Source organism: Globicephala melas, chromosome 19 (genome assembly GCF_963455315.2).
Source record: "Globicephala melas chromosome 19, mGloMel1.2, whole genome shotgun sequence".
Taxonomy (NCBI): Eukaryota; Metazoa; Chordata; class Mammalia; order Artiodactyla; family Delphinidae; genus Globicephala; species Globicephala melas.
The window spans coordinates 16,493,949-16,507,968 of NC_083332.1; the positions used below are offsets into that span (position 1 = coordinate 16,493,949).

At 50.0% G+C, this 14,020-nt stretch overlaps 1 protein-coding gene across 1 annotated transcript; it reads right to left on the bottom strand.

Moving 5' to 3' along the window:
* Positions 1-362: 362 nt before the first annotated feature.
* On the bottom strand, positions 363-12,936 carry LOC115862694 (androgen-binding protein homolog). Its single transcript, XM_030874841.2, is given in 3 exon segments — positions 363-3,428; positions 3,430-3,479; positions 3,993-12,936. Coding segments are annotated over 3 exon segments (273 nt in total). The 5' UTR covers positions 4,054-12,936; the 3' UTR covers positions 363-3,266.
* Between the last annotated feature and the right edge of the window lie 1,084 nt (positions 12,937-14,020).

Here is a 14,020-nt window from a genome sequence, read left to right on the forward strand (position 1 = left end):
GAGAGAGAAACAGAGAGACAGAGAAACCAGTTGTGACTGATGAATAATTAACCATTGGAGCAATGTTAATCAAAACGTTAATCCACATAAATCCACAGGAAAAGGCTTGGTAGATCCATCTAGATTGTTTTAATCTTTGGCCATTTTTCTCAATGCCTTTTTTTTTTTTTTTTTTTTTTTGCGGTATGCGGGCCTGTCACTGTTGTGGCCTCTCCCGTTGCGGAGCACAGGCTCCAGACGTGCAGGCTCAGCGGCCACGGCTCACAGGCCCAGCCGCTCTGCGGCATGTGGGATCTTCCCGGACTGGGGCACGAACCCGTGTCCCCTGTATCGGCAGGCGGACTCTCAAGCACTGCGCCACCAGGGAAGCCCTCAATGCCATTTTTAAAAAATCCATTCTTTCTTCATGATTCAATAAATTGTTATTATTATATCTTACACTATCTTTGACTCTATCCATGTGTTTTCTCTTCTGTCACAACGACCACCTAAACATTCCTCCACTGAAGCTAGACTGTTTATTAGTTGGAGACGTACTTCAGCTGCAATACTCGGTGAGAACAATCCTCTTTACGGTTCCTGTTTTTCAAAATTTCCTTGGTTGACTTCAAGGCTTTATTTGGGGCGGCAAATATTAAGTCAATCTTCATTCCAACAAAGATGAATTTAGATGGGTTTGGGAACAGATGACATTTCTACAATGTCAATTCATCTCATACAAGGATATGATTTAGCTCTTTATCTGTTCAAATTTTATTTTGCACTTTTCAACAAAAGTTTACATCTTTTTAGGATGACCTGAACACTTAATACTAAGCCTAGCAGAGCATCCAGCACTTGGCAGATGTAAAAATCAAGGTGTAGAATGAACAAACGGGTGAATTGAAATACTTGAGTTCAGCCATCAGGTCAAAGAAGAGCCAGGCTCAAGGCCCTGGCCTCTTAGCCCCAGGTCCCAAGTTCAGCTCCTGGTATGTGACCTTATTTTGCCCACCTGGCCAGACAGTAGAGAGGTTTTACCAGTTATGCCACTCTTTTTGCGGGCCATGCTCCCTGTAGCTGACATTGCCCTAGACCCTAGGAGACAGAGGTAAAGCCTAGTCCCTTCCTTGTAGCTTCACAAGTCTCCTACTGGTAACGCAATTACCCATTTCGTGCTTTTAGACGTAGGCTCGGAGGGTTCGGGACACGTGCCCCATGTGGCACATCCTGCAATTAAGACTCCAGAGCCTGAGCTCTTTCCATGACAACAACACTGCCTCTGGGTTAGCTTCTTCCATCCACTCCCTCCCTCCTGGCCCAAGACTTCATGGGGGTCCTGGTCCCAGTGGCAGAACCCAAGGACAGCAGTGGTACTAAGTGTCCTTGAAGAAAGGTCAGGCTCCTCAGAAGACATCCACCTAAGAAGTAGAAAATGGTGAATGCCAGTGGGAAAAAGAGGGGACTTGCGATGAGCTTACTCAGGTCATCTCCGGAGTCACCCTCCAATAACTGGAGGGACATTTAAAGGACTAGAGGCTCTGCAACTGTGATAAAGGCCAGAGTGGGAGATATACTATGCTATCAGTGGCCCCGGACAACACTTTTATCTTTCCAGGCTGGTGAAGTCGGGGTTTAGATATGTGTTATTTTGCTTAATCTTCACACACAATCCCCATTTTGCAGATGAGAGAATGGCCTGAGAAAGTTACAGCAAACTTGCCCATGGTGCCACAGCTTGCCAAGGACAGAGCCTAGGCTTACCCTGGTTCTGACTCCAGTCCCCATGCTCTCAATGACCACATGTGTCACTTCTCACCATCTCCCAAGATCTCCTGCGGGGCCTCACATCCTCCCCGCACAGCACACAGACAGTGGGCACGCTGAGCGAAGCGGCAGCCATTTTATTAGAGTCAGGTGGGGACAGGTGTTTGGATTCTAGCTTCAGCTGATAAGGAGAACAGGGCAGGAAGACCAAGCGTAGACCAGGCATCACTCGCAAAGATTATCTCCTCAAGGGGAGCAGTTTGCAAATGTCTCCTAGAATATTATCCATCGCCGTGGACACTGTATAGTTAACACATTCATCACTGAGGAGGATGGAACCCTGGGAGAGAGTAGGATGAGGAGGGACAGGACCTGAGCCCACAGCAGGGCGACCCTGTCTCCCCAGGATCACCTCACACCTCACACCTCACCCTCAGTGATTCAGCTGCATCCCCAGCAAGAACCTCTGGCCCACAGACCCACCAGTGGAGAGGGGGCTGCCATCAGGCCGGCCAGGAGGAGGACGGCTCCCTAATCACCTGTGCACAGGTGTCAGGATGGAGACAGAGCAACAAGCCGTGCCAGGGAGGGGAGGAGAGGACAAGGGTTCTGCAGGGCGTAGCAGGGGCTGGTCCTGAGGGAGGAGCAAGGTAGCAGAGGCGGGGTTTGTGTCACGTCTCCTGCACCTGAGCCCCTTCTGTCAGGTGTATTGGGTGTACGGAATGTGCATGTAAACAGCCCCATGTGCCCTGTGTGCTTATATTAGTGCAAGAAACTCTGCTTTATGGGAAAACGTCTCGCTATGCAGTATCAACACTTTGAGGAAAATAGGGTAAAAGACAGACTACCTATCTGGTAGCATGAGGTATGACAAGAACAACAACGAAAGAAAGATATTTCCTCAGAAGATAACATTACTAGCACAGCTGAGCAGCTGCATGTAGCTAGAAGCTGCCTCAGGCCCCCAAACACCTGAGTGGACTTCTGGCCTGTAGGCACTGAGACAATGTCAGTGGAAGTGGGGCTCTTAGCCAGAGGAATAGCCATCAACGTGGGCACACGAGGAAGGAAGTGGCCACAAGCCAGAAACCTTACAAAGCCAAGGGAGTCCCTTCCTGGGAGAAGAGTCTAAAGGCAGGGGCTCATTTTCAATATTCCTAAAATAGCTCTGACAGGACTCCTAGTGCGTATGAGCTGAATTCTTCCTTTCCTGACAAAGATTAAAATTCTACTCCTCCAGTGCTAACTCCCCTCACCAAGAAAAAATCACGAGTCAACACACTTGGTGTGTTGCATTGATAAGAGTCCGCTGTTGTGTGGGAGCTAACTGGCACGCTGTAGACATATTCGGTAGCAGAAGAGGCTGGCTGTGCAGGTGGACTGTGGTTGCATAACATACGTGCCGTAGGGTGGAGCAAAGGTTTACGTGTTTCATTGTTTATAGCTCTTGTCTCTCACATATCCCATGACTGCACGGTCTATTACCGTGTGGCACATTGCAATATGCTGCATGTGTGTCGTCATGGTGGCGGATGGGGAGAGTAAATTACCATGAGTTTCAGAGGCTTGAGCTTGTCCAGAAATCCCAACTCATTGTAGCAATCCTGGAGTTTTTCTATGTCTGCTTTTTCCCGTTCAGTAGTGCCAACTGTTTCAAGGGCTAGGTCCAACAGTGTCCTGCTTTCCGAGGACCACAGTGCTAACCACTCTGTAAAATATAGGGCAAGCTTCCGCTGTAAGCACAGACAGAAAACACTTCATCAAAGGAAGCACCGGGGTAGGAGGTTCGCGTTTCCCCACCACTTGGTAGTAACTCACATATCCAATGCTTCCAGACTCACCTCCCACTGAGATCCACCCTCTCCCAGGACTGTTATATCCCAGACAGAAAACATTCTCTATGAGGCACTCCCAGCAGAAGGGAGCAGCTAGAGGGGCTAGGACTGGAGACCCCTCTGCCCTTGACCACTGCCCCCAGGCACACCAGCCTACCCGCTTCTTCCCTTCCAATAAGCACCGCTACCCCCAACTAACTATCCCTCACAGTGTGCACAGCTAATGACCTCCCCCTGCATTCAAAGCCTGAAAGCCTCAGGGGGTATCTGCAGGACTCCTGGGCACTGATCTGCCAGCTGCTCTCTAAATCTGTCCCTAGAAGCTGCCTGGAGATGACTACGGAAGGATGCAGTGAGACGGCATGGGGCAAGGGTCAGGAAGACCATCTGTACCCTCCTTCCTACCCTCACCCGTCTCAAAGGTCAGCTCTCTGGTCACCAGCAAGGCCAGCACAAGCAGTGTTCCCTTCATTGTGTCAGCGCTGGGATGCTCTGCTCAGGGCAGGGTTTCTGCTGCTTTATAAACCACTAGCTCCCTGAGCCTAGCCCAGCCCACACCCCTCCCGGGAGCTCCACAGGCCTGTGGGCAGGCACTTGGTGCAGGTGGCTTCCTCAGCCCTTGCGGGTGTTTAGTGTGGGAATCCCTTCCTACTCCGAGAGCAGAGCTCCTGGAGGAGACGTGGTGGTATCTTTGCCAAAGAACAGCTGGAGCTGACATTTCTAAGGGGCTCCATTCTGAGCGAAATGCTCTGTTGACCCAGCCCCAGCCATCTTGTTTTCCTGGTCATCCTTCCCCCCAGCCTATCCGGGCTCCAAAGGCAGTACTCTCCCGAACTGTGGAGAGGAAAGCACAGGAGAGTCAAGGGCAGGTCTACACCACTACAGGGAGACAAAAGGTTATCCAGAATCCTTACCTTTTCCCCAAGGTTAAGTCCTGGAGATAAGAATGAGGAGCTGGGGGCTTCCCTGGTGGCGCAGTGGTTGAGAGTCCGCCTGCCGATGCAGGGGACACGGGTTCGTGCCCCGGTCCGGGAAGATCCCACATGCCGCGGAGCGGCTGGGCCCGTGGGCCATGGCCGCTGAGCCTGCGCGTCCGGAGCCTGTGCTCCGCAACGGGAGAGGCCACAACAGTGAGAGGCCCGCGTACCGCAAAAAAAAAAAGAATGAGGAGCTGGACCTTACCGAAGCCCCCTAAATATCTTAACTGCTGCAGTCTCTGGACTGGGCCCCGAGGACTGGTGGACACCAGCCTTGGGCTCTGAATCACTCCCTACCAGGGAATTCACAGGACTTGCAGCCATGTGGGTTTTCCCAGGGGCCGGTAGTTCTGTAATTTTTTATCGTGCCGCCAGCTTTGCTCAGATCCTTAAGGGAGCAAGTTCCTGGGCACGTTCTTGACTCCCAGTGGCTCCAGGCTTGCCCCCTCTCCTGGCTGTCTTGCCCTCCTCCGTCAGTGCATCTGGTCCCAAGAGGTGCTTGGACTGCATAGCCTATCCAGAAGCATCAGTAAACAGCTGTGGGTTTGTGGGGTTTGACTCCTGCATCAGAGTCTCTGAGACCCACAGCCTTACAGGCCACTGTGGATGGGAGTCCTAAGGCCCAGAGTGCTGGGTCCACCAGAGGCGCCGTTCCATGCGCTGAAAACTCTCTCAAGAGTCAAGTTCAACCTTCCACTCTAGGAAAGCAGTTTGTTGGTGCAAACAAGATGAGGTGGTCCTTGAAAACTCTAGCAGAAGGAAGCCTGAGAAAGCTTCCAATGTCCAAATTGGAAACAGTTTGGCCAACAAAATAAGTAACAGAATATTAGATGATAACCCAATGTATAAAGTAATATGTGTGAGTCCGTACTGTTATAAATAAATGATTAAATAAATAAATGGGGGAGAAGAGACAAACATTCCCTACAGAAACATTCCGAATCATATATGTAGATTATCCCCTCCAGGAGGGGGAACTTACTGCCCTGACCTCCCTGAGAGTGGGCTAGACTCAGTAACTCATTTCCAAAGGAAACAGTAGGGGAAGGGGAAAACAGTGCAGAAACATGGCGAACACAACATTAGTCAAGTAATCAAGGCTGGTATACCCAGTGGTAAGACATACTGCTGCCATATATACCCTGCTGTAAGGTGATGGGAAGGCACCTCACCTCTGTGGTGTTCTCCTCAAAACCCGAAGTCTGTACCCCCATCTACATTATGAGAAAAACAGCAGACAAACTCAGCTTGGGGATCATTCTACAATACCTGGCCAGTCCTCCTCAAGACTGCCAAGGCCATGACAGACAAGGAAAGAATGAGTCACTCCACAGAGCAGAGAAGACTGGGGAGGCAAGACAATGAATGCAGTGTGCATAGGTTGTATATTGGATCCTGGAACCCGAAGAGGACATTAGTGGACAACCCGGTGACATCCAAATAAAGAGTAGGGTTTAGTTACCAGTAATGTTCCAATGTTGTTTCTCAGTTTTAACAAATCTTTGCAACTCTTCTATAAATCTAAAATTATCCCAAATTAAAATTTTATTTGAAAAAAACTTGCATTAGGAAAGGACAACATCTGCTGCCACTCCTCTCTTGACCCTGTTCAGCACTTTGCTCTGACCTCACCGAATGTCCCCACCATCCGGGGACGTCTCAGATGGTCTTGTGGCATCCTCGGAAGGGCACTGGGCTGGACCCATAGCAGCGACCTGTGTTACTTCAGCACTCCAAGCTACTGGCTTCCTCATCTCACAGAGCTGGGGAGGGGATGGAAGGCAGTGTCTTCTGAAGGACAGGAGGCGTGTGACCCGTGCCCAGGTGTCCCACCACACTGAAGTCCCGTCCCACATACACATAGGGCAAGCATGTGCAGCCTGGCCCATATGGTGTTCACGTTCCTGCCCAGGAACTCTGAGGCACATCTGCAGCCACCTGAGCCCCTCATGGGGTGACCTTCAGAGGTAGGGCCCCCAGGCATCAGTAGCCATGGCAAGGGAGGGCTCCACGGAGACCAGCTGACAGCTGGAGCTCAATACTTTGTATCTCCTTGCCAAGAGCAATTACCAGATGTGAATCCTATCTGGCATAAGGTTCTGATTGTGGTCACACAACTTGTGTCCCAACTTCAACTCTGGGCTTCAGCAAACCTTATTCTGCCAAAGGTGACTCAGAGAAAAGGCCAGCCAGGGGCCTCCAACAAAAAGTTACTTAATTCTGACTTATCAAAATATTATAAACCTTCACCTTACTTAATTAATCCCAGGCAATATTCACAAGCACATCTACAGCAAATAGAAGTAAAAGTATTCTTGTTTATCAACTCCAGAGAAATGGAATATTCCTTCCATTATTCTAACAAACACCGTGAAACACCCACTGGGGGTTGGGCCCTGTCCTAGTCCTGGGGATGCAGCAGCACACGCAAAGCTCTCGCTCTCCTGCAGCTCTTTATACATCGAAGAGGGAGTGAAAGACAATCAACCAATGGCAAGAAGTGCTATGGAGGAAGATGAAGCAGGGGGAAAGAAGAGAGTGCCATGGGGGGCAGGAGGGAGCCAGCGCCTTTGATGTAAGGGGTCAAGAGTATGGGGAGGACTTCCCTGGTGGTGCAGTGGTTAAGAATCCACCTGCCGATGCAGGGGACGTGGGTTTGAGCCCTGGTCTGGGAAGATCTTACATGCCAAGGAGCAACTAAGCCTGTGCACCACAACTACCGAGCCTGTGTGCCACAACTACTGAGCCTGCGTGCCTAGAGCCCGTGCTCCGCAACAAGAGAAGCCACCGCAATGAGAAGACTGCACACCGCAACGAAGAGTAGCCCCTGCTCACCTCAACTACAGAAAGCCCGCGCACTGCAACAAAGACCCAATGCAACCAAAAATAAATAAATAAACGTATTAAAAGAAAAAAAACCAGTATGGAGAAATTTCTCTGACGTGTGATATTTGAACAGACCTGAGAAATGAGGCAACGAAGCAGGCAGCCACTTGGAGGAAGAGCATTTCGGGTAGGGAGTGCAGCACATGCAAAAGCCCTGCTACAGAAGCATACTCGGTCTGGTCAAGAAGCAGAAAGGAGGTCACTGAGGGAGGAAAGAAAGGCAGGGATAAGCTCACAGAGGCAGCAGGGGTGCGGGACTGGTTGTGCGAATGGCCCAGGACGGTGGGCCTAGAAGGGGCTTGGCTTTTCCTGAAGTCGGAGCTCTGGAGAGGTGATGGGGGAACAGCACAGAGACACTCAAGAGAAGAAGCACGTTGGGGAAAATATTCCTGTGTAGATTGAGGTGCTGTTGCAACCACCCCCATGGCCTTAGAACTTAGTTATACTTTAAACTCTAAGCCTCTACCAAAAACCAAAAGACAAAGTAACCCAGTGACACAATCCGAAAAAGGCCATATCCTGGGGTACAGAGCAGGTTGGGGAAAGGGGGAAACTAGATCTCTTGGAACAAATGGAAAACATCACTAAATACCCCAATTAATGTAATGAGGCTAATGTCATGACATCAAAATCCAACTACTCAAGGTCATAGACAAAAAAATCTAAGCCAAATATTAACAAGTATGTGAAATTACATATCAAAAAGATACTATATGTTGGGACTTCCCTGGTGGCACAGTGGATAAGACTTCACGCTCCCAATGCAGGGGGCCGGGGTTCGATCCCTGGTCAGGGAACTAGATCCCACATGCATGCCGCAACTAAGAGTTCACATGCCACAACTAAGAAGACTGCCTGCCGCAACTAAGACTTGGTGCAACCAAATAAATAAATAAATATTTTTTAAAAAACATTAAGACTAAAAAAAGGATACTATATGTTGATTAACAAGGATTTATACAAGAAATGCAAGGTAAGTTTAATATTAGAAAAACATTTGATGTAACTTATCACATCAACAGAACTAAGGGGGAAAGTATATGTTTATTTCAATAAATGCAGAAAATGTGTTATAAAATTCATCATCTTTTCTTGAATTAAAAAAACTCTTAGAGAGACTTCCCTGACGGTCCAGTGGTTATACTCCATGCTTCCAATGCAGGGGGCGCGGGTTCGATCCCTGGTCGGGGAACGGTACCGCCAAAAATATAAATAAATAAAATAATTAAAAATTAAAAACCCTTAGAAAGTAGAAACAAAAGAATATATCCTTAATCTAATAACAAGTGTCTACCAAAAAAAATTCCCACAGTAAACTTCCTATTTAATGGTGAAATACCAAACGCTATCCTTTTGAATCTGGATAAAGGGTAGCCAGAAATACTTCATAATATTTTTGTAACTTTCTTGTAAGCCTGAAATTATGCCAAAACAAACAATAATAATATAAGATAAAAAGCTGTCAAAAACAAAATAAAACAAAGCAAAAACCTTCCCTTGGGTCTAGATAGAGGATAAGGATGCCTACTTTTACCACTGCTATTCAACATTGTACTAGAGAGCCTACAAATGCAGTAAAGCAAGAGAAGAATAGTCTATGTAGATGGAAAAGGAAGAAATGAACAGGTATTAGATACAGTTATATAAGTCCAAAAGCACCTACAGATAAAATATTAGAGAGTCTTTTAAGTGCTGCATGTAAGTCAGTATAGAATAATTAAAATGTTCTATATGGCAGCACAAACATCTAGAAAATTGCATTTTCAAAGGAGATAACATTCACAACAGCATTAAAAATAACAGATGCCTAGGATAAATGAACTGATAAATGAATAAGAGATACAGATATAGATATAGAGAGATAGATATAGAGAGAAATAGATATATAAAACTTTACTGAGAGAAAATAATGAAGACAAACAAATGGAGACATGTATCATCTTCATAGAGAGGAATACTAAATATCTTAAATTTTTTAAAATTATCTCCAAATCGATCTACAGATTTAATGCGTGGTTAGGTCAAACTCAACAAGCTGGTTCTAAATTTACATGAAAATGCAGAGGGCCCAAAACAGCAGACACTCTGGAACAAGGCCAAAACGGAAGAACTCTCTCTACCAGAGTCAAGAACTAAAGCTTTGGGCTTCCCTGGTGGTGCAGTGGTTGAGAGTCCGCCTGCCGATGCAGGGGACACGGGTTCGTGTCCCGGTCCGGGAGGATCCCGCATGACGCGGAGCAGGAAGGGAAGGAAGGAAGTCAACTGGGCTACTACAAAATCTAGACTGAGGCGGGTCAAAGAGCTGCTTACAGAAACTGGCAGCTGGAGCAAACGGCAGAGGTCAAGATGGCACCTGGCCAGTGGACCAGCAGCCTGGGTCAGCCACCTTTATGAGCACCAGCGGGGTGCAGCAGGGACAACAGAGGTGCTGGCCCCGGTCAGCGCTCCTTTTCTGGAAGGGAGAAGCAGAAGCTCACTCTCTAACAGGTTCCTGGTGGTCTCACGCTCCTTCATGGCCTTCTCTCAATCGCTGTCACTGAATTCCTGTGCCCACACTCAGCCTCGTGCCCTCATCCAGGCAGGGTTAGAGCCGGGCGCGCAAAAGCTCTGGACACCACATCTCTTACAGAAGGCGTGCTTTGTGCGTGCTGAACGTGTATGTGTATGCCACTACCCTCTCGGCTCCCTTCAGGAGCTTAAAGCAAGAAGCTGGAACAGCAAAGTGCCTATTCCGCTGCTTCTTGCAAATGCTGCAGGTGCAGTCAGATTGTCAAGTCTGCTGAGGCCCAAACTTCCAAACGAACTGCTCCCAGTGGCAGCCTCCTCGGGGTCTCACCAGGGTGCCCACCCATCCCGCCCCCTCCGGGGGGCCCCTGTGCTATTGTGCTCACTCCCCGGTCAGCAGGCTCCAATCTCAGACTGAGGTCTCTGCCTGACAGTCCCTATCCGACTCCTGCCCCAGAATCCTTAGGTCAGCCCCTGGATGTCCATAGACTCCCCACCTCCCCACCCGCCGGGCCACAGAAAGGCAAAGGAAGTAAGCTGTGTGAAGAATGCATTGTTTGGGGCCGGGGCTCTTCTCCACAGCCCAGTCTGGCCACAGGGGCCAACTGTGGGCTAGTTTCAGAATGGGGGTGATCGATGGTAGGTGAGGGGCCGAGGGGTCAGTGCGAGGACCAAGCAGGGTGAGCCGGGGAACAGAGGCATAGGGGAAACAGGCCTTTCCTGAGGGCCGAGAAGGGGCTGGGGGCTTCTCATAGGTGAGGCCCCAGAGGGACCTGGATAGGGAGTTTTCACAACACAATATAACACAACAGGACCTGACACAATGAAACACATCAGAGCAGCACGTAGTTCCACTCAACTGTAGCAGAGAAGAAGGGCTGCAGGAGTCAGAGGAAATCATGGGGCAGACTGACTGGTGTTGGGCCCCTCAGCCATGCCCCCAGGTCCATGGCCTTGAGTCACCCACTTCCTCGTGATGACTGCAGAGTCCCGACCTCCTCGGGGCTGAGAGCGGGGGCTGAGAGCGGGGGCTGAGAGCGGGAGCTGGCGCTGGAGTCCAGGGTGAGGTCTGGCATTGACTTCCCTGCCTCTGAGCCCAGGTCATTTTGGGAACTGGATGGTCTTCCAGCTGAGCCAACAGTGCTGATGGCTATTTCTGGGCACCCTCGGCCAGGCTTCCTGCCTGCCCGGCCAGACTGGTTTCTGCATGAATGGGGTCGTGGGACTGAATGCCCTCCATTTACGGAGCTGTGTGAGTTTTCAGCCGGGGACTGTTGGCCACAATCATATTCATATAATCACATGCACCCCATTGTACACATACGGTCTCGCATGCACTTCTAGACACACACAAACACATATTCTGAGACAGATGGGCTGTTGCAATCACACGGTCTCACACACTGCAAGTCTCACGTGCCCCCCCAAACACACACTCACACACTCCCAACAGCATTCAACTCACACACACACAATTAAATTTTCACATACCACACACACCAAGCTTTATGCCCATCATACAAAACGAGACCCACGCACTCTCCTAGCCAGAAGCCCTACTGCAGACAGAACACACACACACACACACACACGCTAACACGTGCAGAGACACACACTCCAACCTAATGTCGCTTCATTCACTAGTTCTCCCCCAGATGCTCAGGGCGTCCGTCTGCAATGCCCTCCCTCCTCCCATTCTTAGTGGCCTGAATTCCTGCCCCACAGGAGAGGTCGGAGGCGTGGGGAGAGGAATCCCTGAGGGCGGCCATCAGGAGCCCCTGAACCCACATGTCAGGCCCAGTGCTCCCGGCGGGTAGCTCAAGTCGTGTTCCCAGCCAGGCCCCAAAGACCGGGAGTTTAAGGAACACACCTCCCACAGGCAAGAGTTGTCCGCAGGTCTTCAGCTGGACCATGCCGCCTGCAGCCCTGTGGGGAGGGGGCGCACCCGGCTGCCATGCCCCTCCCTCCCCTCAGGGTCCATCTAAAACTCTCACCAACTCCTGGATGACAGGAACAAGTTTCTCACCAAGGGCAAGGACACCTACACGTAGCCTGCTGGTGAACACAGCCCACGGAGCTGGAAGTCCGCACAGCCTCACAACTCCAGGACTGTGTGGCCAGCACCACAAAGACCCACGAGGCACAGGCCACGGTGCAGCCAGGGCTGAGGACAGCAGGGTCTGGGGCCACGCACACACTCTCTTGTTCATTGCCCTTGACCTCCTTCAAAAGCACAAACCATTTTCCCTGATAACCTCTGTTTAACACAAACAACCACCCATCTCTCATCAAGAAATCTCAGGGCAGATGGGCAGCTGCCCAGGATGGTGACCTTGGGGTGCTGGGCCTCAGCCCTCTGATGATGCTTAGCCTTCCCTCTCTGGAACTCCCATATTCCTTGCTTTCTTTCCCGGAAGACCCCTCCTTTCAGCTTCCTCCCCACAGGAACACATCAATGACATGGGCTCTGTGACACAGAGCTCTGACTAGAGCCACGGTCGCTGCCCAGCCTGCCTATCCAGATTGGCAACTGCCTGCGTGGACCCTTGGGCAGCCCCAGTCCTTCTCCGGCAGCTGCTCTGCTGCCCCCTCCATCCTATTGGCTGTGCCGACTCAGAGCCAGACCCAGTGAATCACTGCCCCCACCCCAAGACCTGTACCTCTGCGGGGCAAGGCTGTCTGACATTACATGCCATTCACCAAGCTGTGGCTTGTGTTTTTAGCTAAAGGGGGAAGTGGTGGGTACTGACCTCAGAAGAGAAGTTGGGAGGAGCCAGCCTACTGTCAAGTCAGCCTAATCTGCTGCCCCTGACCCCACCACCCTCCTTCCCTGCCTCGACCTTCTCTACCCATCTTCTACATTGCCCCGACATCTGGAACGGACAGAAGTCCACAGCAGGACTTCCCTGATGGTCCAGCGGTTAAGACTCCACGCTTCCACCGCAGGGGGCAAGGGTTCGATTCCTCGTCGGGGAACTAAGAGCCCACATGCCGCATGGCATGGCCAAAAAAAAAAAAAAGCCACAGGGCTTCCCTGGTGGTGCGGTGGTTGAGAGTCCGTCTGCCGATGCAGGGGACACGGGTTCGTGCCCCAGTCCGGGAAGATCCCACATGCCGCGGAGCGGCTGGGCCCGTGAGCCATGGCCGCTGAGCCTGTGCGTCCGGAGCCTGTGCTCCGCAACAGGAGAGGCCACAACAGTGAGAGGCCCGCGTACCGCAAAAAAAAAAAAAAAAAAAAAAAAATCCACAGCAGTGCAACTACAGGAAGTTAGGGAGAACCAGCAAGGCACTAACCCTTGAGTCCTGTCCCTATAAGAGCAAGGGTCATGACCCAGGTCCCCGAGCCACCCAAGACCAAGGATGCCCTTGCCTCTCTGTAAGTCGCTATACAATTTTTGCAACAATCAACATTTCAGAAAAAGCATATTTAAATTAACTGTAATGTTTTCCCATAATTTTTGTAAGTTGTCCCGAAATCATATGCATGCCAGGACTCTACCTTCACACATTTATGCAGTTCTTTTCAAATACAGGTAAATGCCAAACACAGTGCGTAAAACATTCTTGAAGTTGGAGTAGATTTCTTATCTTATTTGCCTTATCAAAGTGCAATTCCTGGGTTCATCATGAAACCGACAGCCCAAACCAGACTGACAGTGAAGACGGAACTTGACCTGTCTCCATGGCCTTCCCACGAAAGCCAGGAGAAAAGAAAACACACCATCACCCCACAATTGTTTAGCGTCAGTCTGGGATTCTGACCAATGAAGCAGTGCCAGAGAAAGAAGTGAGGCACAGGGACCTCCCTGGCGGTCCAGTGGTTAGGGTTCCACGCTTCCACTGCAGGGGGCACGGGTTCGACCCCTGGTGAGGGAACTAAGATCCTGCATGCCACGCAGTACGGCCGAAAAAAATAAATAAAAGAAAGAAAGAAATGAAGCACAGTAGGACCCTAATCCACAAAGCATTACTGATATCAAATAGCTTTCATACACGGAAAACATGAACTGCATTCTAGAAGGGATTACTCAGTATTAAAAGGGTATCAACTATGCCCAAAGTAACCTAAAA